Source organism: Stegodyphus dumicola, chromosome 5 (assembly GCF_044657685.1).
Source record: "Stegodyphus dumicola isolate Sdum_Otavi_A_Nest chromosome 5, ASM4465768v1".
Lineage (NCBI taxonomy): Eukaryota > Metazoa > Arthropoda > Arachnida > Araneae > Eresidae > Stegodyphus > Stegodyphus dumicola.
The window spans coordinates 60487002-60514861 of NC_140772.1; the positions used below are offsets into that span (position 1 = coordinate 60487002).

The 27860-nt window shown below is 32.2% G+C and overlaps 1 protein-coding gene across 4 annotated transcripts in view; it reads left to right on the plus strand.

The window, feature by feature from the left end:
• Hasp (Hig-anchoring scaffold protein) overlaps positions 1-27860 on the plus strand; it is an 818047-nt gene that overhangs the window by 494303 nt on the left and 295884 nt on the right. For all 4 annotated transcript variants that reach the window (XM_085816685.1, XM_085816688.1, XM_085816687.1 and 1 more), the window contains 4 exons: positions 11888-12061; positions 19361-19534; positions 23195-23368; positions 26623-26802. In XM_085816685.1, coding sequence (XP_085672811.1) covers positions 11888-12061; positions 19361-19534; positions 23195-23368; positions 26623-26802 — 702 coding nt within the window. The remainder of the gene's footprint in view (positions 1-11887; positions 12062-19360; positions 19535-23194; positions 23369-26622; positions 26803-27860) is intronic.

Here is a 27860-nt window from a genome sequence, read left to right on the forward strand (position 1 = left end):
AACCTTGAAATAGCATTAGTATAGGTATTAGTTAATAGTATAGTATAGGTATTATTATTAGTATAGTATAGGTATAGTATTAGTATAGTATAGGTATTAGTATTACGGGAAACAGTATTACTTTATTAGCATAGGCTAACGCCTATACTAATAAAACCAGAAAAGGTAATGCTGAAAGATACTTCAAAGGCCACCTAAAATGTTGCGTGTTGCTTGAGTAAAATATTCAGCCTTTCTTATGGCTTTGTACTTAAAATTTCTAAATGGTTCCAAACATTATTTATGCTAAAAATGTTTACAGAGCATCTTACTAAAATTTGGTACTCTGTCAAATTATTACACATATTGTTTCCTTAAATTATATCACCTTGATACGGAAACTCATTGTCATGCTGAAATGATACTTTTTACCACAGATAGCCTACGGCTGCCTTGTTGAATTTAAAAAAGGAATTGTATGCAATATTTAAGACGCTCTATTTCAACAAACTTTATTAAAAGTAGTACGAGAATCTTCGAGTTTTTCTATCGTCTTTCAAAGCTTTTTGTGAAAATAAGAGTCTTTATGCGTAATTTGATTTGTATTAATTGATTTGAAATATGTGCAGATTTAACATTCCGTTTCCTTTATTTAAACTGTAAGTTATACTGGTATTATTTTTAGTAAAACGTCATATAATGTTATGAGGTTTTATTACGTCAAAGAATGATATTCATATAGAAGTCTAGAGGGAAATATCGGCGTTACAAAAATAAGTCAAGAAATTAAAGAAATTTCTTAAAGTCTTAAACCGATTCCTTAAAGAAAAGTTTCTTAACTAAAGTTCTAATTAATGTGCCAAAAGAAAAAGGAGAGGAAAAAATTTATTTTGTTAAGTCTTGATGCAGAAAAATTTATTCATTCAAATTAATTTAAGCAAATTTCAAGAACTTCCATTCTGTGCGAATTTTTAAAATTTATGGAAAACTAAGATAGAATTATTCCAAGAAGGTAAACTGATAATACTTAGATTCCATTTAAAATTTTTCTTGATTTTTTTTACTTCATAGCGTCGAGTGAAATAATTTTTAATCTATTTGAGTAAAGTAAAAATATCGATGGAAGAAATTCTTAAAAGCAAATAGAAATTTTTTGTCTCTACGCCGATGATTTCCGATATTTTCTTGCATCGACCCATTTTAAAAAAACGGCTTTCTTCACCAATTCCCAAAGATTTTTCTCCATAATGTACAATATACAATATAATCATGATACCAATAATTGGTAACTATTAGACTAAGAACGGGAACAAAAGGTTTGAAAAACAATTATGAATTAGATTTAGGTTTTTTATATTATTAATTATCCCATTCACTTTTCAAACTGTTGCCACCAAACATTATCGCCGTTTATCATATTTAAATATACTATATAATGAAGAATCTGCATTAATGCGTGAATGTTTATCGCATTGTAAAAAACAACGGTACCTAAAGCCATCAAATTTTGAAAAACGTAGTCCTGCAACCGAACAGGAGCACCTGGATGCTCGAAAATTTCGAATTTGTATTTTTATCAATTTCAAATTTCGTATTTTACGAATTTTTTATTAACAAATAAATCCTGAATCTCATTCAGTGATGAAAACCAAATTAACAGATGTTTTTTCTAAAATACTGCCAGTGTATCAAAGACTAGTCAGTAATAAACTTAGCAAGATACATATCTGGGAAAACATAAAACACCAAAGAGAGTTTACGTAGTGTCATTTGGAAGAACTTGCCCCAAGGAAACATTTGTATCGAAAAACAGACTAGAAATGATTGTTATTACAGCAATTAGTGACTTTTATTTTGGATGTTTAAATATTTGAGGTATGGAACAGGAATGATATAAATTCATGCTCAGTATCTATTGGACAGAGGCGAGATAAACGTTGTATAGAACAGAGCGAAAAGAGGTGTTCAACTGGATAGAAGAAAAGACTTACCAAAACAAAAACAAACAAAAAAAAAAAAAAAAAAAAAAAGAAAGAAAAAAAAACTTTTTAAAATAGCTAAGCATAATGAAAATGTAAATAAGGAAGAAGAAACATATGGTGTAGGAAATTTTTAAAGTGATTCTTAGTTTAAAAAATATTTAGTTTAATTTACTAAAAGTATTCGGGAAAATTTCTAAAATAATATTAAGTACTTCTTACCATTCTACAATTTTATTGGTATGAAAAATATTTATGCATACGTAAAACAATGTTAACATACTTTTTATTAAATAAAGTAGATAATAAAGTGATATTAAGTAGATATTAAAGGTAAAGTAAATTTTAAAGATAAACATAAATATATTCTTAAAATGTATTTTTTTCATAATGAAATTTTCGTGATAGTTACATCTTCAAAATTCTCCATGCACTTTAATTTGTGTTTGCAGTTTGTAATTCAGATTCCTGTTTATACATGTAACAAAAATTGGCATGCATTTTTAGATGCAAATTTACAAAGCGCATAAAAGTCCAATTAAAGTGTATTAAAGAGGGAAGTTTTGTTTAAAATTTAGGTACACGTAAAAGAAATATCAATTAAAATTTAACATGTTATACAATTCACTAACTAATACCAAATTGTGCTTGCAATGCATTTTAAATTGAAATAAAGCAAAAATAATAAGAAATAGAAAAAAGTAAGTCGCATGGAGAATTTTGAAAAAAAAATTTAATTAAAAAGGAATTAAAAAAATTAAATAGCAATGAGCCAAAACCTTTTTTCAAAGATATTTGATATAATTGCGGTAAAATACGTATGCATGCAAAGTTTCACATCTCAATGAAAATAATTAAAAGAAAATATATCAACGTTCACTGTCTCCATAAAGAAGAGAGCTAACTCATAAAATGACGTAATAAACAAACACTAAACCACGACGCGAAAGTATGTCTCAGCATCATTTTATAACAAAGATGCGTTTATAATATGCGACCTGACTTTTACAATGCGAATGTCTAATGTTTTAAAATAAGGGAACATGGGAAGAATTTTTTACAGCATTAAAAAACTATTTACTTAAATTACCTCTTACAATCTTAGCCTGAGTCTCTTTCAGGAGTTCTTATTTTTCAGAATTCAACCTTCTCTGCTTCCACTTTAGAACATTTAGAACATAGACCAAGCGTACTTCTAAAGCATTTTATGAAGAGACTAAATTACGAATAGCTGTCACGAAGGGACACATCTTATTACTAAGTTCCTAACAACGCAAAACTTCAGCCATGTGTAGCGTTGGATAGACTTTGCATAAAAAGCATTGTTAAGTCTTAAAATGGGCAATTTTTCTAAATTGCTTTTTTCTTTTTCTACCGAGAACAGAGAAAAAAAAATTTAAAATTAATTGTTATTCAGGTATTTAATAGTTCAAACAGTGTAAGAAATATTGTACATTTGGCTTCATTGAAGATTCTCAGAATATTTCTTTAAACTGACACTTTCCAGCAACCCCTCAAATGAAATCTTCCCTTCTGCCCCCAAACTTTCGGTGGCTTAATCGCCATTATTTGCTAACGAGCTCTAAGCACTCGGAATGGCCATCGATTCTTTAGATTTCATTAGCCGTTGATAGCAGAAATCGGAATTCTGTTGTTCGCCCGTTTTCAGAGTCCGGAGAATTCAGAAAGAGGAAAATCGCATTTTCTACTAACGTCACTTTTCCTGGAGGAAAATGGGGTTGACAGTCATTGAAGAGGGAGGGGAAAAATGATTGGCTAATTGTTTCCGATGGCGAAGATGGGACTTTTGTACCACATTCAGGTTTAGGACAGATTTCGGAAATGTTGTCTCTCGTGGGAAAGGGGTGAGCGTAAAGAGTAGAAATTTTAGTGATATTTTTGGGGGTATAAATAGTAACTCGAATTCATATTCTAATGATTTTGACTTTGCGATAATTATTTTCATATTTTCGAGATACAATTTATGTTTAATTAGGCAAAAACCGTTTCCTTTTTAATGAATTTCACTGTAGTTAAATTTGATTGCTCTAGGGTTTTCTCTACGTATCATCCAGCATCCAGCTGCAGGTGCACCTTATTTAGAGTAAAATGCGTTTGGATTATATAAAACATCAAAGAAAAAAAAGGATCGGCTGATATATCTGTAATAACATACCATTAAGCTTAAATGAAAAATGTATCTGTTATTAATAGAATGTGAGGACAGGTATTAGCAAATTTCATCCCAGATAATCTTTACTCAAAAATAATAAAACCACAACAAAATCTTTCTGCTGAAACGTTTGGTAGCAGCACTCACTTGTATGATATTTTCTGCTAATGTTAAAATGACCATAGTTTGATTTGTTTGATAATGTTAAGGATAAGGTTAAGGATGACTGGTTGAACTTCCTGTACCGCCGTTAGAGGCTTAAGAGGGCTTAGTATAGCTATTTAATTAAAGAAACATTGAGATCTAAAACAAGGCCTAAATCAGGCTCATTAAGCAGTAGAACTACCATCTTACTACCTGAAATAACTTAAAATAGAATAAACAACTAAAATATGAACTTAAAGTCTAAGAGCTGGTGAGATTTACCAGCTGCAACAACAAAAGCACATTATTACATACCTTGTAAAATATAACACATGTTGCTTGCATGCATAAAAATATGTTACTATATGCAAAGAAATAAAATAACAGAATATCATAAACATTCTAGTTTTCCTTTAAACAGACAGGGAAATTTTAAAAGCAATCAATATATAAATTCATTTCATTTACAGATACATATTTTATGAAATTTGACAATATCAATTTAGTCACTGTATTTTTACTTAGATTCTTTAAAATATTAAATTTAGCAATATCTGGAATAAATCTTAGAACAATATTTTTCATAGAAGAGTATCTAAACAACAGATGCTCAATATCGACATTACTCATGCTACATGGACAGGCACAATTTTTAATCGAAAACCTATTATAGTAAAAGGGAGAGTGTATATGATTAGTTAAACTTGGTTTAGATACTTGTCACTTAGGCATCTTTTCTCACTTACAATTGAGATTAAATTATAAGTGAATCTTCCTTATCTATATGTTCTATCTATCTAAATGCAAGGATGTGCTTGTGGGAGACATCCTAAAGGACACTGGCTAGTATCCATGTTGCACAATGTCGGGATTGAACTCAGGTCGAGCTGCCAGTACTCAACGACTTTATCACTCAGCCGCAAATGAAACGAAAGTGGCAGTGAAACCCTTTCCAAATAAGAACAGATTTCGAAAACAAAATTGAAAAAAAACTGAGAACTAGACTTATAACTTTTATATTATAAAATAGCAGATCTTTACAACTCGGTGGAACCAAAAGGATATTACACATATTAAAATTTCACTGACTATTGAACGTGAAATTACTAGCGAACCAAAATTATGGGGAAAATTAAATTCAACAAAAAATTAAAGCATGTATCATTGAATATAAAATACTAGCCAATTTAGTTTATACAGATACCTTTGGACAAATAGAGAACATAGATAAACATACTTAACTTTAACCTAATCTTTATATTTGTATTTTGCCATAATCAAACAAATCAAACCGTAGTCATTTTAACATTAGCAGAAAATATCATACAAATTCTCATAGGCTAAGTGTAACAGTTATTCGAAAGAAAGGTGTCCGACCGTAAAATACCTATATTCCAAATCGTAAGTTTTCACACTTACTTGTTATTTTGTCAATATAGTTAAATTCTTTTTTCTATTTTTGTACAGCAAATTTATTACTGCTGTGTTCACTACTCTGTTCCAATGGGATGGCGCCTTATTTTGCAGCAAGAACCGATTTTTATTTGTATGAAATTTCGAAAGCGCACGTTCGAGGCGATTCAGTAGCCAATATCGATTTCACCGATATGTCCATGTAAAATACCGCATTCAGTTTTACCTTCAAAGGAATTCCTGGTGAACTAGTCCTTTGCAGTATAAAAAAATTCCACTACATAATTTTTCCCGTGGAGTTTTGGAACTGCACTTCTTTTGCCTACTTCTCAGCACTCTGTCTCTTCCTTTCTGGATTGTAGACGAAGCACCATGATTTGTCCTCTGTGATGATTTTTCTTGAACGTCCAGATCGCGATTTCACATGTCAAGAAGATGCTGTCTCGACTGCCACTCCATCATCCATGTATTCTGTTATTACTGAATGAGGAACAAAATGTTTTGCAAGTATACTAATCCCTAATCGATTACCTTGATTTAAGGCAGCAGGGACACCTTCCAATGTTCGAGCCAGTTTATTTATTTTGCAAGAACGTTCAGTTATTTCTGCATCTTTAACGTCATCTCTACCACCCAGAAATCTACCAAAACATGAAAACACTTTAAAACACCACAAACACTCTTCGCCGTAAGCATTTTGCGTCATTTGATAAGATTCTATAGCAGTTTTGCCGCAATTAAAACAACAACCCTATCACATTTCTCCATTGCAAATACGATTTCATTTCAAACATCAATAATACTCAAACTCTAAACGATAATTTTTTACTTAGAACAGTTTGTAAATATTATCTTAATAACAGGAATGGCTACTTATAACGTTCCAATCTTGCATTTGCAACGCCACAATAAAGAACTGTGTATTTCACTGATCAAGTGAAAACAATGGAATGTTTGGTAGTGTCATTGAAGTTCTTATAAAGTTTATCTCCTTACTTATCAGATAAAAATTTCGTTAAGAATGAAATCCTTGCTAAAAATTCATTAAGAAATTAAAATGTTATTGCAAGCAATGATATTGCTTGCAAAATTAACTTTTACGCATGATTAATTATGATGTGTAATAACTAGTAAATATGCACTGAATATGCAGAAGCACCATTTTAACGGAGTATGCCTGAAGAGTTTCAAATCTTCAAACCTGATTTCAAGGGCTTTTCCATTATTCATAAGATCGCCTGCTATTCAGATAGTCCAATTCAAGCAATTAGTGTCAAACTTAAATTAACTTTCATTAACACGACGGTACGGAATTAGAAATTTCCTTTTCAGCATATGATTTTGTGTCTAATCATATTTTAATTTCATTCTGTCAGTAAAACGAGATGCAATCTTCGGAAAGTGACCAGATGGATTTTCCTTTTAATTCTTTTTTAAGCAATAGCATTGCGCAATGTTAATAATTGAAAACTTCAACTGTTAATCTAACTTACTTGAAGTGAGGTGAAAAGAAATTTCTTATTTAGTAGATGAAAAATGATATTTACTTCCACGTACTAAATAAAGGAAGTATTACGATCGCGAAAAATTTCGGGTATCGTATTTCAGCGAAAATATCCATTTTTACTGTTCGCGAATACATTTGGCCGATGTTTTGCGTGACGTCTGTACGTATGGGCAGAATAAAGGACTCTTTTTTCCAAAACGGACTGTAAAATGTATTCAAAGGGATTTTTTTTCGTGACGTCTGTACGTACTTACATACGTACGTATGTATGTATGTATGTACCTCCCATAAATCAAAAATGAATAGCCCTTATAATACTGAAATTTTGCTTATGGACTCCTATAGCGTCTAGTTGTGTACGTCTGTTTTTTATTGCTGTCGGCAGTACCAAAGGTGTACATATATATAAAGCCCTTAATCCCTTATCATGTCCTTATCCTAATCCTTAAAAGCCCTTATCCGGTCTTTATTTTCGCAATCGTTGATCATGGTCATATACTTCCAATTACGAAAGTGTTTTAAATGAAGAAAATATTCATGTTTTAGGAATCTGAAATTTAAGAAAAAAATTAACTTTTGACAAATAATGAAATCTAACTTTTAATGCGATCTCTCGGTTCCTATATTTATATTTGGGAAAGTTAAAATTATAAGAAGTTTGACTTCCATACGACAAAATTGATCGACATATTTAATTTTAAAATTTGCAACTTATGTCATTATTTGCAATTTATTGTCAACTTATGTCTTACGTCATTTTTAATTTGCCTTGAGGAGTCGGTCAATTAAGTTAGAAAATTCGCGGAAATAAGTTTAAATTAAGTGTAGCAAAAAACCTGTATAAATTAATGAGCTGTGCAGGGAAGTCATGTGTCGTCCACATCAGATTTTTTTTTTTTGTATTAAAATAATAAAACAAAACTAGAATTTAATATAATAATAAAATAAAATAAAAACTGGATACTAAAATATTTATTTGTTAATATGGGTATTGTGATCTTGAAATATTTTTATTATAAATACGTATATTAAATATTGTTACAATGAATTATTTGATTTGGACAAAGCCCAACAGCATTGTGTACCTAAGGAAAAGGGTAAATACAGGAACTGCTTTCTAAAAAAACTTTTTCATAGTTATATTAGACATATGGTAAACAATACGCAGCCATCGTGTTCCCCAGTAGAGAACAGAACGTATGAAAAATGTCGCAGTATTCCGTCTTTACTTACTTGCCACTACTCGGCTCTAATCATTGTTATAAAAGTAAGAACAAATAGTAAAGTAATTGTTAAATATATTAAAAAGTCAGATATTGTGAGGTTCAGAATTGAAAAATTAAATTAATGTTTAATTTGAATCGTTAAAAATTATATATTTATTAAAGGATTTCAAATTATCTGTAAAATTATTATAAATTATTAAAATAAGTGTTATAAATTTCTTGCTTCATTTGAACAACGAATATGACCTTTCGAGGCCAACAAGTTTATTTGTTTTTTTCTCGTGAATATCAGTATACAATATATATTCCTTGTTGCATGAAATAAATCCATGTCCGTGATATATTGGCTGACTTCATATGATCGGCTCCATCACGCCCAGGTAGGAGACAAACAGCAAACTGAAAAGCCATTTCCATCCCTGTGTTTTGTTATTTTGGAAATCGTTTTTCCTCTATCAAATATGTTTTTAAAAATAATAATTTTTAGGTTTGTCACCATAATACGGAAGCTCGAGTTCCCTTATGCGTTGGCCTTAGCAAAAATAGTGTGCATATATTTCATGATTTCAAAGGTATCATATGTCCATATTTTTTGGTAACGTGTACAGTTTTTCATACATTTATCCGAAATCTCGGAAATCCTCCGATATAATTCAAACAAAATACTTTGGAGATGCTTGAAAAATGCCCGGACGTTCGCCGAATGCATGAGCCTGACATTTCGCATATATCAGTTTATCAGCTGGACTTATTTCAAACGAATATTACCTGTTCAGAAAGTATATATCAGTGTTACATGAATCGGATATTTCACGTTCTAAAAACATTTCTTAGATGGAAATTGATGAATAAAATTATCTAGAAATATTTGCATGTTATATATTTTGCATAATGTAGTATATTTCTTACAAGTCACATTCCATTTCTGAATTTTAATACATATTTTTAATATACATGTTGTTACTGTGTATTGTTTGTTATAAGAAATTACACTGGCCTAGCAAACATGTTGACTGATTGTTCTGCAATTAAAATTTTTTACCCGCAGCCTCAGAAAATTGTTGCAAATAATAAAATTCCTTATAAATGTGAACTCAAAAAATAATTTTTCACTTTTAATAAAGAGCATATTATTGAATTCATTTGATATGTCAGTAAACTGGATGAAATATCACAGGCCTGAAAATTTTGAATTTGTGAAAATTTCTTTGAAAATATTTACTGAATTAGTATTTTTTTGGGGGGATTAGGGATTAAGGGGTAAATTTTCTCAAACATACCTACCAAGAAAAGTTTTATTGCCATTCGAGTGAACTATATTTTGATAGGTGGTGTATTTTCGTACAGACTCTTGGACGAATAATGAAAAAACATTCAAATAAAATTGTCTTCAATAGGAAATATTTCATATACTTAAGTAGAAAAAAGCTACAAAGTATTCTCCCTCCAAAAATAAAATTAAATTCAAGTGTTTACATGATTAAAATTCTTAACTAAACTAACTTTATTCTTAACAAACTTTATTTGTTGTTTAAAAAAAGCTATATTTTTTTGCTTTCTTATCCGATGCCTTTGAGATTTTACAGTGGAAGGAGTAATCTTCAATATTAAGAGGTTATCGCATCTAGCGACGATCCCCGCTAGACGGGACTTTTCTGAGAAACCAGATTCTGGTAGAACTGGTTTAAACGGGAGAATTCCTGATAAAAAAGCTCCGCTGCAAGAGAGGTCCCGCCTAGCTATGGAAACGATGAAACTTTGCCGAAAATATTCCGTCTGCAGCTCTGTTCCGGGAAGAGATCAACCAATCAGGCGAAAGTTCTGCTTCTGAAGGATCACATGATCCCGATCTGAGTAATAATCGATTACTGTTTGGCGTTCAAGTCTGTTTAGTAAGCAAAAATGGTAACCTAGCTACGTAGGTTTCGTGGAAATGTGCGGGTTCTGAGAAATGTTCCTTTTGACGTCCACTTTAATATCTAAATAGAAACGTTTTCTTAGTTTCTCATTTAATGTACTAAATTTCCTGCAGAAAAGAGTCTATTTTTTGCAAAACATGGAGTTTTATTTTAATTGGGCAGCCTAAAAGTTTATATTCATATAGTATATGTTTAAACGTGGTTACATAATTAGTCTTCTTACACAAAACCGTTACTATTTACATTCTTTAAGGCAACCAAGCTTCTTTTAGACGCCATTCATAAGAAGTTCAGTATTTCTTTAACATTAATTTTTTATAGTGATATTATCCATATTTCAACTTGGCTTTTGATAGGCGATAAAAGTATTTTCCTTGTGACAGACCTTGGATAAAAATATTTTTCTAACAGATTTAAGGGGTATTCTTAGAGAAAAATAATTTTCGCCTTGTTGATTTTTGCTGCATTGTTCTACTCACATATTGGTTCATATATAAGTGGAATAAAAATTTAATACAAACGCTCCAAGGAATTGAATGTAAACTGTTTGTTCACACACATGCCCAATGTTTTCATATTTCTATAAATATTCATTTGTGATAATTGTACTTTTTATGCATTAAGACTTATTTAACGTTATCCCACATATATGTGAGTCGATAAAAAGTTAAACGATGTTGTAAAATTCAAAATTTTTAATATATTGGCAGAAAATTATAATATATTGTTTATGTATCCAATTCTTTTTATCAAAGTTTTTTAAATAATTCAAATTCTGCATTTCGATTATAATATGCAGTAAAAATCAAGTATGTAGTAAAAATCAAGTTTGTGAAAAAAAAGCAGTGTGATACGTAATTGTGATGCTATTTTTGTATCCGGCGTCTAAATTTCTGCTAAGCGCTAAAATATTCCCAGAAGTGCTTTTCATCTAGGTTACTGCTAATATACCCGTTTGTTTATATTTTCGCGAAAACTTTCAAAAGATCTCATTTGTAAGCAAATGAGAAATGTGCATATGCAGGTTCGTATGCAGGCTTAAGATATCAAATTAATTTCCAACGATTTTTATTCTTCCATTATGGTTTAAGGCTAAATTATTAATTAATTACGGATATAATAAATATCCAAGAGATTCTACCTTAGGAGGCTATCTTAGTACAGAATTTTCTAAAAGAAATTGCCTCATAGTTACGTAGGGTACGAAGGAAACTATAAAAAGTATTTATTATGCAGCTCAGTCTACAGAGTTGCCAATTTTAACCAAAAACTAAAATTCTAAATGGTTTTTATCTCCTCAACAGATAGTAATATTTTGTGAACTATTTTACGTTAGTAACTTATTTTCTGGGGGGGGAGCTACTTAACTAGTTCTTATATTCTATTGCTTTCCGTTCTTAACGGTTATTTTGTTGCTTTAGGTTTTTAACAGTTACCTTATTGCTTTCAGGTCCTTATGGTTATTGACAGCGTTTTTGCCTTTTATTTCCTTCACCTGTATAAAATTAGAGGTCAAAAATTACATTTGAGAATTTGTTTTCTTTCAGCGAGAAACTGCAGTCCGCTCGGTGAAATTGAGCATGGCCGAAGAGACGGAAATACATTTACTTTTACTAGTCGTGTCACCTATCACTGTAACGTAGGCTACGAACTAGTCGGACGAGCCCACAGGTACTGCCAGGCCAATGGTAAATGGTCCGCCATACTTCCTTCCTGCAGACGTAAGTTGTTAACAGTTTATTTTCATTTTAATATGCTCAACTTAATAATGAAAAGTAGTTTATTCTGCCTTTAATCTTGCCTAAGGTTTCGTATAATAATATTCGTATGAATGCATATCAGTTCTCTATACTCATATTTAATGCAAATTACCGAAATATTCTCATAATTTAACAGGGTTAAATGATATACAAAGATACCTTGTTTGCAGTATAAGGCGACATTTCAAATGTTAAAACTCTCAGCAAACGATTTGCTTTCTCATATGATTCGCGCATGCGCTTCGCGAAGCACAATATTAAAATTTTTAGAACTTGCTTAATAATGGACGATATATAAAACCACTAACTTCTCTGCTATGTTTTTTTATGTGTGGAATTGTGGGGTAATACGCAATATTAAATTTAAAAAGTTTTATGGGAGGAACGAGCTCTTTATTGTCTGTAACTGAATTTATTTTAGTTTCAAATTACTAAATTATTTTCGATGATATTTTGCATTAGAAATGAATCAAAAATCACGGCGTTTCAGCCTGTCTCGATGGGGCGGTAAGAAGGATTCCCATTTCAGCATTTTCATTCAGGGTCAATGCAAAATCTGAAAGCGCGATAGGGAGTCACGTGATTATTAGGTGTCTATATCACACTTTAGATACTGCTTAAGTAACGCATTAATTACATTGGAGATTATACCTAATATAGAAAACAAGGTGCTTTTAAAATTTCATTACGATATAGTATTATTATTTTCGTGAAACAGAAGGATAAGAACTAAAACAAAAGTAAAAATTTCCATTGAAACAAAAAAATAAAAACATTTTGAGGATTTGCCTTGCATTAAATCTGTGTTTAAAATAAAATGTTGCAAAGAATCGTGAAACTCGTGAGTGTGCTACTATCACATTTTTAATAAAATAGAATTATTATTTCATACACTTTTAAAAATGTGATTTTCATAGTAGAGAAGAATGTTAACCCTTTTACGGGCGGTGGTTTCGCCTTGAAACCGCATTTTCAACATTTTTTTAATTTAGAAAATTTGGGTTTTTTTTCTCAAAACCGCTGCTAAAATTAAATTACTACTTAAAGCTGATAACAGATGGCAGCACCAAATCTTTCTTCGCATCCATTAATTGATACGAATCATTCAAAAATAGCTTCTTTTCCCCACTACTCTTTTTGACTCATTTTAAAAACAAAAAAACCCAAAAATGTTTAATTTTTCCACAATATATTTTATAAGCATGCATCAATGAGTAATGAAATGTCCTTAGTTCACAAAAAAAAGTAATGGAACCCTTTTAATTTTGACTGTTTTCCTTGCGGTTTCAGTATGAAACCACCGCCCCTCTGAGACATCGAAGAAAGGATCAGATGACGCAGTCGCGAGATTTTTTGCAATTGTGTTTATTGCTTTTGGATGACTGCTGTAAACAGTTGCACCATATCTTCATTTGAGTGGCTTCAAAGATGAGGATTTATGGAGCTTTTGAGAAAGGGAAAACATTTCTTATTTTTTACAGAGACACAGAGCACACTGAAAAACACTCACAGTTGCGTTTTTATTATGCTTCTCTTAGCGGTCGCTTTTCTCATGCTTCTAGTTCATAGTAAAATAATTGTATGCATCTTAATTTATTTTATTTTTACATATAATTTTCTTAGTTTTTAACATAATTTTTAAAAATATTTCATAGTTTTATGTAAGTAATTTAGTGCATTATTAGTTACTTTTTGACTCATACTTTTTTGTTTCCTGTTTTAAATTCTTTATTTATAATTAAAAATGCGTGTTTATGCAAATATTACTTACTTCATTAGTTATTCAGTAATTTACTAGTATAATCTGCAATTTGGGTTACGTTCAGATACTTTTCAGCAAACTAAAGATAAATAAGCAAATGTTTAGTCTTAAATGCTCTAGAGGGGCGCTGGTTTCAAGGCGAAACCGGTCCCCTTTCCATAAAGGGGGACGAAAAAAATTTTAAACTCATTTATGTTGTCTATAGGACCATTGCATGTCATTATGCTTACTTTTTCATAACTTTTAAAAAATCATAACATGTCGCCCCTGAAAGGGTTTTAAACCATATACAAAGAAAATGAGTTATTTACGACCACCTGCATAACAGATTTACTCTCTGGTTAATCAAACAAAGAATATGCTTTTCTTTATCATTAATGACATTAAAGTGACAATGGTTAATTCCAGTCTCTTTCTTTGAAACTTACTTTTCTCCTTTTCCCTTTTCAAATGTCTTAGCACTAACTTTAACGAAAGTTTAAAAATCGAAAAGCTGACGCGGTACGATTTTTGACGTTTTCATACAGAGCACCTGCAGAAGGGATAAAAAAGCCTGGAACGGCACAATTTTTGTTGTCCTTTCACAAAGCTTGAATCGGGAGAGCCTGAAATTGTACATCATGACCAAAATAAAAGAATTTATATTTTGATATCTTTATCAGTAGAAAACGATCGTTTTTGAAGAGTGATAGTTAATATTTATTAACGGTTGTTTACCATCATCACTAAAGTTAAAAATTTGAAATTTCGTTCCGTATTATGTCGTTGCGCGAACTCTAAGACCTTAGAACATTTTATCCAGGGACAGTCTCTGCGTTACTTAGGAATGAGTTACTTTCTTTATTCATCTTTGAAACGTTTTGTTTAGAATAGAGAATGTTCAAAGAAAAAATCGTATGTACCCCTTTCATATCAGAATAAATGATCCTCTGTTAAGTTCTCTTTTAAAAGTAGACATGCCTTATCGAATAAAAGCGATTTTAGTGCAATATAATGGATAATTAAGGACGTTATCACACCTAGTTCTGCAGAGAAACAAGATAAAAGGCTCAACTATAGAATTGTACAATATACTATTTGAAAACACACTAATATACAATAGTTACTAATTAGGTAACATTGTAATCGATCATACAGTCACCCGAAGTGCATTTCAGAGGATATTGCACATACACTAACACGTTTCATACTGCGCAGAAGGCTTAAACTTCATCACTTAGATGTATATGAAGTACACAGCATTAACATGACAACCACCTGTGACATAAAGCGGAGCTTTTGCAATAGGTGTTAAGCAAATCATGTCAGGTTCTGATGTTGTGCTGCTCGTCCAATCAACATTGTGATATAGTAATAACTTTAAGATGATTATAATCATAACGAAAGAGCTTCTACTACATTTTCCTGTCTATTTCGTTTGGTCTGTCTAGAATCAACTAGTATAACCATTTCCAGGCTCTGGTCCTCGCTTAGGCTAAGCCTTTCATTATATATTTTGCAGGTCTAAACTTTCGATTCTTCGAGTGACTCCAGAAAATCGAAGGCTGTTTATTGTCACTTATTCATTACATAAATTTATTCAGCGCATATCACTTTTTTTAGAATGAAAAAAAAATGATATACTTGTAGAGACATTAGGTATTTTTTTAAAGCATAAGAGATGAAAAATGAGCAGTGCTGTAACCGGGACTCTAATTACGGTCCTCTCGAATACGCTCCCAGTGTGCTGACGACTACACCACGAGGGCATGATAAGAAGGAGGGAGAAATACTGTATATACTAAAAATGAGAGTAGGTGAAATTCAGCTTGAAACTGAAGTTAGTTTTAGCAGCAAAGCTATAAATGTTTTGAAAAAATGACGCATGTGTCATGCAGTTAAAAAAATACTTTGTTAACTGCCCACCACTTTGATTTATTTAACTACAGCGGTTATGGCTGTATGGTATCAAATACGGAACCAAATATAATGGAAAGAAAATGAAACGAAATTTATCAAACAAATGAAAAACAGTTAAATAAGATGTAAAAAGGTCCCTTTAGAATAGGCAAACTTGTTTCTTTAAAATCAGTCTTCTTTCGAATACATTTGGATTCAATCGTTTTTCCCTTTAAGTTAACGTAAATCTGAGGTTGAATTTTGTCTAATTCAAAATTTCCTGTTTAGCTAAATAGGAATTTTTTTAAAACAGATAGATCCCGTAATTTTTTTCACTTAGCCCTACAATTATTTAAAGGCTAAAAATAATGCAAGAAAATGTTAAGATTTACTTTAAAAATTTTAATTTTTAAAGGCCTAAACGTGCAGCCTGTGCCATTAAAGTCAAATACCACTCTTTCCTTCTTTGTTAAGCATTTGATTTTGTAAGTACTGTTAATTCTAATTAACTATGCTATATTGTTTCTTCAAATGTAGAATCAATTGCTATGAATTTTTGCTCAATACTTATTCGTAATATAGTTTGTAAAGTCTATGTCTCTTTGAAAACGTACAAAGTAGACTTTAAAAAGGACTATTGAAGAGTTATCTTCTTGCCTTGTGAAACACAACATAAATCAAAAGAAGGGTATGTAAGATCCTTTAATTCAAGCATAAAATTGAAAAATGACCCAACTCGGGTTACAGAAAGCCCAACACGTCTGGTTCAAAAGAATAACGTAACAACTAATAAATTTCAAGGTGTAGTAGATCAGCCTAACGCCTCACAGAATATTTTAACGCGCAGGAAGAGCTTTGGTTTGTAGTAAACCGGCATGACAAGGCTAAAACCCTGAAAGCCGCTAAAGCAAGTCGCTAATAATCACAGTATAACGTGATTTGGAATAGGCAGACACGCTCTAAAACTAACTTCCGAAACTCTTGCTTAAATAGCATTTCATCCTACTTTAACCTGAATAAACTCTCGCTATCTCATTTACATTCTGGAATGAAATGCATCTGTGAAAAAAGAGTAATAGGAAAGTGATAACTTAAAATGAACTATTAGTTAAAAATAAATAGATAAACCTCACAAGCTACTGATTTCAACGATACTCAGTAATGAAAAAAAAATGGTACTTCCTTATTATAGTGACTCTCGACCTTTTTAGGCGATCTTAGGATTACATCAGGATCACAGCTATGATTCCGCCAAGCTCGTGAAGCGTGGATGTAAAATAAACGACACAATTCATAAAAATAACACAACAATACTTGCATGTTGTTTGCTAAGAATATTTTTAACAATTCGTCATGACAAAGACCATGTTCCCAAAACTGCTTTGAACAATTCATCAAAAACATCATTTTTCTTAAATATTTTCTCCACATGAATTCCAAACGATATGATTCGAGGTGATTCCGAGCCGTGCCCCGTTGATTTTTATTTCGCCACTTGGTTAAAAGAAATAATTCTAACTAAAAATATATTTTTTTCTTTGCGTTCTGTAATTTTGAAATACATCGAAGCAATAAATTTTGGGATCAGAAGGCATTAGTTTACAAAGGAGAAAGCTTACACAGAAGAGAACGTTATCAGACTACCCTTTATTTATAACAAATTACGAAAAGAAAAAACTTCTATGACCTATTTGTTGCAGCTTGAGAAAAACAAAAGGATTCTTCAAATGAAAGTGCAATTATTTGCAGGTCTCACACACAGTCGCTAAGCTTGTCTAATCCTTAAGCCGAAAACACTGTAGTACAACTGATAGCTATCTTCTGTATTTTCTTTCTAGAAAGTCTTTTCATACTCCCTTGAAAATGGAACATTGTAACCTGTTATTGCAAGAATCTTAGAAGTCACCAAGAATGCGATTCGAATTAGTGCCAACATTATTTTTGTTTCATATGATGAAATACAAAGATGTGCCATTTATGACCTCCTTCTCGGTTTAATTGGTTAATTAATCACGGTAAAACATACGAATGTTATCTTTCTAATTAAAGAGGTACTTTATGGAGGACTTTGCAAGGAAACTGAATCGTATTTATGTTATGAATAGGAAAAAACAAGATCCATGCAGTCAATAGACTCTATCAAAGAACTTTAGACTTGGCCACTGAGCCCTTGTTGAACCCATGAAAGCTATTTTATGCAGAATAACATTAATTTCATTGCTCCTGGTTCTGCTATTTATAGCAATTTTCTAAGATCATCTCTTGAAATTTCACCACATTAATTATTTTTATTTAAGGTCAAAATAGTAAAAACTCATTTTCGACAAACATAAATGAATTTTTTGCGAATCTAGTAAAACGCTGGAGAGCTTTAGAATAGGTGTATTTCCGTTTGCAAGTAACTCTTCACGTTTTCTTTGTTCCGTGAGTAGCAAGTTAAAAAAAAATTAAACAGTCGGATAAATTTGATTTTCATTCCCTTTAAAATTCTTACGTCGTTTATTGTGCATGAGACTCTTAAATTTCCGTACTGCTGATTAATGTGAGCCATCTTTGTGCATTGCAGTGCATCAGAAATTTCCGACATGCCTACAATAACACAAATGCATTTTTAACCTAGATGATACGAACGCCTGTTAGAGAAGCTCAAATTCTCATGAGTAATCGAATAGCAATTTGTCAGACAACCGAGAAATTTTCTTCTGAACAAATGCTGCATTTGACATTTACGAATGTGAGGGTGTTGCATATACGAAGAAGAATGAAGAATGAATCAATACTTCTAAAGTTTCTATAAGGTTCGGAGATCATTTGTTACACAAGTTTAGCGAGTATTTGTTTATATAGCGTATATTCTTAGCACTGATCTCAGGGTTCATAATAAGCTAACAGAAAGATGATGAAGCCTAGAAGATTCCCAAACAAAAGCTTTACTATAATAGAAAACATGCAATGATGAATGATGACTTGAGAAGAAAGGATGGAAGTTCTCTGAATAAAGAATTTCAATCAAATGAGGTGAGAGAGAATAATTAGGTATAAATCATGTCAAGGTCTATTTTCAAAAAGGAAGGATGTGATCATAACAATAATAACTTAGGAAATTAAAAGACAATTAGTTAACGTTCAGTGAGACTTCATTTTTAGAAATGAATCTCCTGAAAATTCGTGTATGCGTTATTTAAAAAGGGTATGGCAGAACGTCGCTTTTTTTTTGTTTGTTTATTGCAATCATTCTATGAGTAATTTTAAAAGCTTGGGTATATTGTCATTATCGATGTACCGAATAATAATATTATTAAAATTTACAAAATACATACAAAAATAAAGATCAAAAGCTGTTTTTAAAATCGAATCCCCATTAGTAATTTCAGCAAATGAGCGAGCTGCATTATTATTTTTTACTGTGACCAAAAGAACAAAATGTGTCCCTTTTTTCATCTGCACGTAAGTTTTCTTGCAGTTTAACGATGCTTGTTTAGAATACCGCTTTTGAGTGATATTTACAGTTCGATGAACATTTATATTTCTGAAGAATTTGATGATTCAATTTTTATACATTTTTTGCCCTAATAATGCGCCGTAATATCTCCTTTCATTTAAATTCATTCTTTTTGCAGCTGTACAGTGCCCCATTCCAGCCGATCCTCCAAATGGTCGTGCTCTGTACACTTCTGTTTCTTATAATTCTGTTGTAAAGTACGAGTGTAGGTATGGTTACCGCCTAGTGGGTCCTGCTACACGAACGTGCAATACAAGTAAGCAGTGGGAAGGATCCGATCCAACATGCGAAGGTAAACATTTTCTTCTGTATCATTTTTGTTATTCATCACTGCTATACAATCAACTATTTTCTTATTGTTTCTTTGATGTAAGATTTGTTTTAATCTTTTGCATTAAAGTTTCCATCGTTTGGTCATGAAAATCTGTGCAAGTAGTATTAAAAATTAAATACTATATGCTAATTGAGATCAAACCTAAGAATAAAAGATATAACATAATTTATCTAAAATAAAAACTAAACTTAATTCTTGCTTCAATATTCTTTAATTTTCACACCCTTTGGGCCATTAATTTCAAACTTAAATGCCGGTGCATGACGGCCATGAAAAGTGATATTATATTTTTAAGACCATTAAGCGTGTATTATTATTATGGAGTTTAATTAAATTAGTTAATCTAGAGTTTCATGAATTTTACTATAACTGCTTGAATTCATATCACAATTTTAAAGTTTATTTCTCCCTCATAAAACTTTAAAAAATAACAAGTTTATAACAGGTTGCGCATACAAGTTATTTCGAGATTCATATATTTTTCTGGAATTCAAGATTCAAGACTAAGTTATTGCATTTGTATTTAAGGGCGATATTTTATGGCTTTCAGTTTTTGCATGCATATGTTTACATGTTATAGTCACTCCTTGACATGCATAAGAGATATGGAAAGCAGAACATTTAGCAAAGGTTATTTTACTCTAGATGGAATGTTTTTAATTACTTAGCAATGAAGATTATTCAGAATGAAACAGCAATGCTTTTAAAATCTTTCGTTGCATGCTGTAAAATGATTAAAACTTGTATAAGCAGAAGCATTTTATAATCAAAAACAGTTAAAGAAATGAAACAGAAATACCAGCATTGACAAAACATCTAGCAAAGATAAAAGTGAAGTTAAATATAATTTGCATATATATTAGTATGTGTACATACATAAAAATGCTGCAGATACGTTCAAATGTTTTATTTAAAAATTTGAGCAAATTGTTATGGTTATTAATAGAGTTTCTTAGCAAAATCTAGACCAAATTGGCGATTTACCGAAATTTCTCGATTAATCATTTTGACACCTCTACAGTCGGCAAGAATACGAAATTCTTCCCTCCTTTCTTTCCGTCCAACACTCCAGGTAGGATTCAAAAACAATCTGCATGCATTTTGCGAGTTGATCATTAATTAAGTGAATAAAATCCAGCAGAAATTTTAATCCTTAATTCAGAAAGGAGCTTGATATGTTAGTGCGAACTTAGATGCTAGATGCAAGGTATTTTAATTGTGTATATGTTCTTGCTTTCCTGTATTTGGGACATAAATTTGAAAACTTATATTTGCAGTTCGCTGAACATTTATATTTCTGAAGAATTTGATGATTCAATTTTTATACATTTTTTGCCCTAATAATGCGCCGTAATATCTCCTTTCATTTAAATTCATTATTAATAGAGTTTAAGGAACAAATTTTGGACTGTATATTTGGTGATATTAGAGCTACACTCTAATCTATTTCATAAATTGTATTGAGAGAATGATCATTACAAATAAAGTTTTTCTTAGTATAAGAATGACTTTATTTGAAGATATGAAGATTCATAACCGTTACACCTCGAAGGCATGCCGGAAGGAAGAAAATACTAAGGTATGAACTGATAAATGCATAGAAGCATAACATAAATGTCCAAAATCCTGGGAAAACTGCGCTAAAGGCGACTCTAAAATCAAAACAATGATTTCAGTCTTAAACTAGAGTTTTAAGATCTCCTTAAGGAGAAAAGGTGTTTAATAATTTTAAAGAATCATATTGTCATCTAAGTCTAGAGCTTATGATACCTGCTATGTTTATATGTTATTGTAATAAGTTGTAGGGTTTATATTTATTTTAACTAACATTTATTTTAAGTTTAAACTATCTTTCCTGTCAAGCCTTACTTTCCCCTGGAACTGCCAATGCCAGAGTATGTAAATTTTAGTAGAACGCGCAAGGATTCAAATTATCAGCGGAAGTATTCTGATTTAAATAGAAAGGAAACGAGTTCGAGGTGTGATATTCTTACTTCACGAGCGCGGAGGTAGTTGGCCAGAAATTGAAGAACCCCGCGTTTCGGCCTGTGTGCTTGCCTGGAAGTATTGTTAATCGTTCAACGTGATCTTCAAGTTTGCTGAATTAGCAGCGGTATTGTAAAACGCGGTGAGGTTAGTTACTTTTAGAGAGCCTCGTAGTTAGAGTCTTGTCTTTAGTTTCTTTTCAGGTTATTATTTTTATTTGACCGCCGAGTTGGCGCAGTTTGTGAGCGTCAAGAGCACGCACTTGTAATTTATTACGTTGAATAAAAAGAGACTTAAACCCTTAACAAGACTCTGTCTTTTATCCAGTTTTCACAGTCACCTCTTGGTTGCGTGCAAGTTGGAGGCGCGCAACGCTACAAAGTAACAGCAAGTCAAGGCTGGCCAAACATTCAAATCCTCGGCTGAACTTCACGACTAATTTGCATTCTATACGGAAAGAAGACTTTAAAGTATTCAGCTTATAATAACTGTTTAGTTAACATAAAATTTTATAATATATAACCATGTGGAATAAGACGGAGATCTAAGCAATATCAAAGTACCCTAAAATTAAGCTTTAAGAAGCATGGATATGAAACCTTTTATTGCAGTATTCACAAAGGTATAAAGGCTGAATTTTCCTGTATGAGAAAACGTTTCCTATCCACTTACTTCAAGTTGCGGCTTAAAGTTTAAAGAGTCCGAAAGTTACAGTACATAAAATAAAACATTTGGGCTAGAAATTGTTGAATGCTTTTAATCTTCGACCTTAGTTTGAAAGAAGAATGTAATGATTCCCTCATGAATATTGTCTTTATATATCTCAAGAAGATGTAAACTAATGGTCGTCTCGGAAAAAATCTTTTTGCGTTTAATTATTTTTTAAAGAGTCTATGATACTTTTATAAGTGAGCAGATCTTTTGTTTGTCCACATAATATTAGTTATTTTTCTTAGTAGTCTTTATAAAAACGCAGCTTAATATGCAACTAAAGCATAAATTTTGTAAAATTCTAAGAGATATTTTTAGTTGCATTTGAAGTAAAAATAATTTAAAAAACTATTTATTTATAATTCACATTCAATAATTCAATTAATTAATTAAAGCAAAAGTTAAAAATAAAATTCATAATTGCAATTTAAATTTCAAATTGAAATCTAATACCGCTAAAAGTTTACTATTTGACACTGTTTGTTATTTTTCACTGTTTGTACCTTCATGCAACCAATGTCACTTAAACTTAAATATTACCATGTGTCATTTGTACGCTGTATTCGAACGGTAACTAAATGACCAAATTCCATATTTCCGAAAATTGCCTTGGACTTAAGTCATCTGCAGAAACTGTTACTCGAAATGGTTCCATTGATAGTTAGTTCGAATAAATAGGGTTCTACCATGTAGGTACTTTGAGATGCTTAGAGCTAAATGCTAGAAACACTTCTTTGTTTTTGTAAAGTATAATTTTTAGTAAGAGTATTTATTCACTTTCGTTAAAATTCAATGAGTCGTTATTTCAAAATTGTTCTCATAATACTTAATTTCATCTACTTTATGAATGAAATTGGAATTTCGATTCTTTATTTTTTCTCAAAACTCTTTTCTTAAAATGTTCCTTATTGTACTTTCAAGAAATCGTGTGCGAAGATCCAGGACCTTTTTACAACGGGTACTTTGAAAGCCGCAGTTATAGCCTCGGGTCCAATGTCATCTTCCGTTGCTTCGATGGCATGAAAATGGAAGGCTCCCCCGCCACTACATGTGAAGAAGATGGAAACTGGTCACAGCCAATTCCTAAATGCTTAGGTGAGTTTTGACTAGGCTTGATTCTTCTTTTCCGGATGAATCTTGTCACTATCCAGTTTACAGCTTGTAGGGAAATTTTTCGATGGATGCAAAGTCTTATCCTACTTATCTTTTTTGGTTATCTGGAGTAATAACAATTAACGTGTCGATAAATTTGGTGCGACTGTGGTTAATAAGTACTTGAAGTATTATTCTCACTCCAATAATTTAATCACCAGATTATTCCGAATCATAGAAACTCCCTTATCTTGGCCAGCTCAACTATGAGAGACCTTTAGAAATAGTGTTGTCTTACATCATTCGGAATGAGCTGTGTCAAAATTTGTGTTAAGTAATTCGATCGTATTCGAATTTGATGGATTCGAATACTATGGATATCAAGACTTCGCTAAGAAGTGAAAATACGGTTGACATAAAAGTTAACGTAGAATGATGAACGGTCAATCTTTTATGTGCCTTACATTTTCATTGCTATGCTGTTAAGGTATTTGTAAGTTTGATTTAATCATTCTGCGTAATTTAATAGAATAAAAATCATAAATATATGTATATATATATATATATATATATATATATATTTGCATGAAATAAGGACCAGACTACTGGTGTTATATAAGTAAATTAATTATAATTTAAATTGTAATTAATTATAATAAATATGCATTATTTAAGAAATGTTTAAAAATATATAATATTTTGATACATTTTTTTTCAAAGTTTTCTTCCCTTTTTATTAAACGTGTATTGATAATGTGCCAGAAAAATTGCACCTTTCATCCATCAAGACGACTGTCAATTCATCTTTTTTATAATCGTAATCAAAGCTTTCTTTTTTTCTTCTTCAGCGTACAACTACCATTCCCCTTTTCTAATCAAAATCTGATAACGTACAATAATGCCAAGAAGGTTTCACGGTGTTTTTTGAAAACAGCTTACAAACTTAATGGTTGTATGCACGTCAGTCCTCTATCAGGCTGGTGTTCGGGAAAGGGGATCAGTGTGCACATCACATAAGCACCTCCTATTCTTTAATTCTGAGAAAGACTCATTCATTCATATTCAAAGAACATATTTCCAATGCCTCTAGAGGACTGGAATTGTTAATCATAAGGAGGAATTATGTCGCTCTCAGCTCTAGTCTGTATAAAGCGATTTGAAAACAGTGTCTGACAGGAACTAGAAAAGTGTTCCCTCCAGGGGTCTTGTTTCTGCCTGTTGACGGAGAGTTCTGCTAAACTCATTTTATTCAAGCATTTTATAACTGAAATATAAATGTATGAACTACAAAACGCTTTTATCAGCCATAAACAGTTTATCCTGGATCTGAATAATCAGACTTTCGTCAGTTTGAGTTTCGTAAGTGGATGACATGAGTTTTATAAAGTTATATAAGTGAATTTTTTTTCTATTGATAAGTATATATTCGTTGTTTCTTGTAAATTTGAATTCAAACAGCAGCTGAGTTTATTAACCAGTGAGTTTAATAAGCGGCTGACACTGTACATGTAATGATGCTAATAATATGGCTTGAGAATGTAACTGTAATCTGATAGATGTAGGTAATTCAAAAGGTATGTGGCTATTTTCAAGAATTAGTAAAATTGCGCAAATAGAGTAGAGGATGTACAAGACATGTCAATTCCTTGCTACAGAGACACTTTCCTTACAATGGTAATAAAAGTAGATTCGATACATGAGAATAAAGTGGTGCGTCAACTGAAATTTGTGCCAAAAATGAAATATAAGAACCAGTAGGCAAACATTTCTCTGAGATGGTTTGCTGACAAAAAAGAATGTTTATCATAACGAATGTTTATCATAAAATGATGGAAATCTTTGGATGCATGAATGACCCCGTTCAGTCCTAGTGAAATGATTCCAGCAGGTCGAACACTGCCACAGAGATTTTACTGATGCCGATTGACGCGAAAAACCATTAGCACTGATAATAGCAGACATTGTCCTGAAAGTTTGTAAAATTATTTGCCCCAGTGGCAAAGTGACTCAGAAGGTTTCTCAGAAATTGAGCAAAAGCTGAAAACCCCAAATAGGCAGTTCGCATTTCAGCATCCAAATCCATCGTGATTGCTGTGAATTGTGTTCATTATGGACACCCGGACACAAAATAACAAGATTTTTACCATCTTTAAACATTTTTTTTTTTTTTTTTTTTTTTTTTTTTTTTTTTTTTTGTCGTAGGCGATGATTTCTGAGGTGAAATCACTGTGTATGCATAATTTTGCCATATAAATAAGAGCCACATTTGTGGAACAGGGGCACACGTTATTTCTGTTCAGGATCGATAGGATTACATCATTTGGATTAGGATAAAGTATACAGGGGCCGTCTAAGGGTAAGGCTGCTCTCGTGAAAGACATTTTTGAAAAGCTGGCTCGTATTTCATATCACAAAACTACCCATGCACTCAGCCCATTTGATGGGATTTGAAACCAGGTTGAAGTACCAGTGTTGATCAGTTTCAGCGTTTAGCTGCTATGGGCTGCTGTTCCGGAAATGACAGCTGTGCACCATTAACTGCAAAGATAAATTTCTTCGAGTGTAAAAGAGTGTTTGCATTAAACATTATGAAAAAGGCAACAAACATTAATACTTATTTTAAGATTTTATAGGTAGTCACTGAAAATAGTTTTCATACATGTTTCATAGGAAGTCATGAAAAACAGAAGGTATGCAAATTTGATCAATTGCACTGTTCTTAATAATGGATAATGTAATACCAAAGTTTGCAATAAGCAAATTAATTTTACGCGCAAGATCTAGACACCAAAACCTTTCACGACCAACGATCAGTGGGTTAAAAATAGCGTTGTAGGATAACTGCATAAACAAGCATCAGGTTTTTTTCTGTCAGAGAATCGAATGAAAAGTCGCATATTCAGTCAACTGCTAGCAGAGACTAGGGAAATATGTTGGAATATACTGTGATAGTCCTAATTCCTGTTTCATACTGTACAATAATGCGTCCTCTCAATGAATTTTTCTTGATGTACAGTTAACGAGTTTAACTTACTTTGTGAATTTTCCTTTCACTCGAAAAACTAAGCAGGAAGTTTACTTCAGCCAGTAATACAGTCAGGAATTTGGGGCCAAATTACTTTATTTCTATACAATGAGAATTAATGCCTTTTATATGTTTTTTAATTTGTATAATATATTCGATTTGGAACCGAATGTGTGATATCTGCAACAGTCCAGAAAAGGTTTTTTGAGTAAAATGTGGATTCCTCTTACAGCTCCCTGCATTGTACCAGAAATGGAACAAGGTAACTTCACAGACTATCCACCGGGTGCCAGAGTGCTTCATGGTCTGGAGATCAACATCACATGCGAAAATAGGTACGATGTCGTTCACAACTCTACCCCTGTCGTATGTAACAACGGCACTTGGACTCATGTTCCAGCTTGCGTACCAGGTCAGTTTACCAATTTCTCTTTTTGTTGTATTATCCTCTTTTAGCTTAACATTATTTTAACTGGAGTTGCAAGTAGAGATTATATCCTTCTATTTGCATTACCCGGTTACTTCACGTTAGATATTTTCTACGTCAGAGTTAAGTTTTTACTTAAAATGACAATCACATAGTCAGACAGAAGATCTGAAAATATTTAGAGTCTTTAGGTTTTATCGATGCAGGGACTTGAAAATCAGCATTGGCCTTGCCTGGATTCGAACGCCAGAGTCGAGAGTGCTACACCCCGATGGCATGCAGAAAAAGAGAAGAAATGCTGTTCATACTCTCCCTTTTAAAAGGCGACTGAAGATTAGGGAACCCAATCGCCAAATCCTGGTGAGAATGAATTATCGTCCACCCCCTTTAAGTTTGGGCGTCACATGTAGAGTTTTTTAGAATTTTTCGATGTCAGTAAACTGAAGTAATCCTTAATACCCTCGCTGGGATTCCAACTCTGGAACTACTGAATACAAGTCGAGCGCGCTTCCAGTTACCACGCGGAAAGAAGGGAGAAAATACCTTATAAATATAAAGTGTGTTTATTATCCCGATGTACTCTAGAGATATTGTGCCTTTTAAGGGGTGTTCACACTGAGGTTTACCTGAACTAACGGAAACATCTGGCACAAACGACGCAGCCCCAAAACCAGTTTTCTTCATAGCGGAGCAAACTGAAAAATACTGATCTTTACGAATACACTGACTACCAATAAGTATTTGGATACCTATGCAAATGACGATATCTGCGATCTTAAGGTACGCCACGGACTCCGCCGGTATATATCGTGTAGGAAACAGCATCGGCTTTAGTCGCATGCAAGATGCCTCGCAGTTCGGAGCTCTCTGATTTCGAGAAAGGTATAATTATCGGGTATCACAAATGTGGCCTATCCTTAAGGGACATATCTAGCGATCTGTACCCAATATCGACAGTGGCCTGTGTGATTAAGAAGTGGAAGGTGAGCGGTGATTGTCGGAATATGCCCCGAGTCGGCATACCAACGAAACTGGGGGATAGA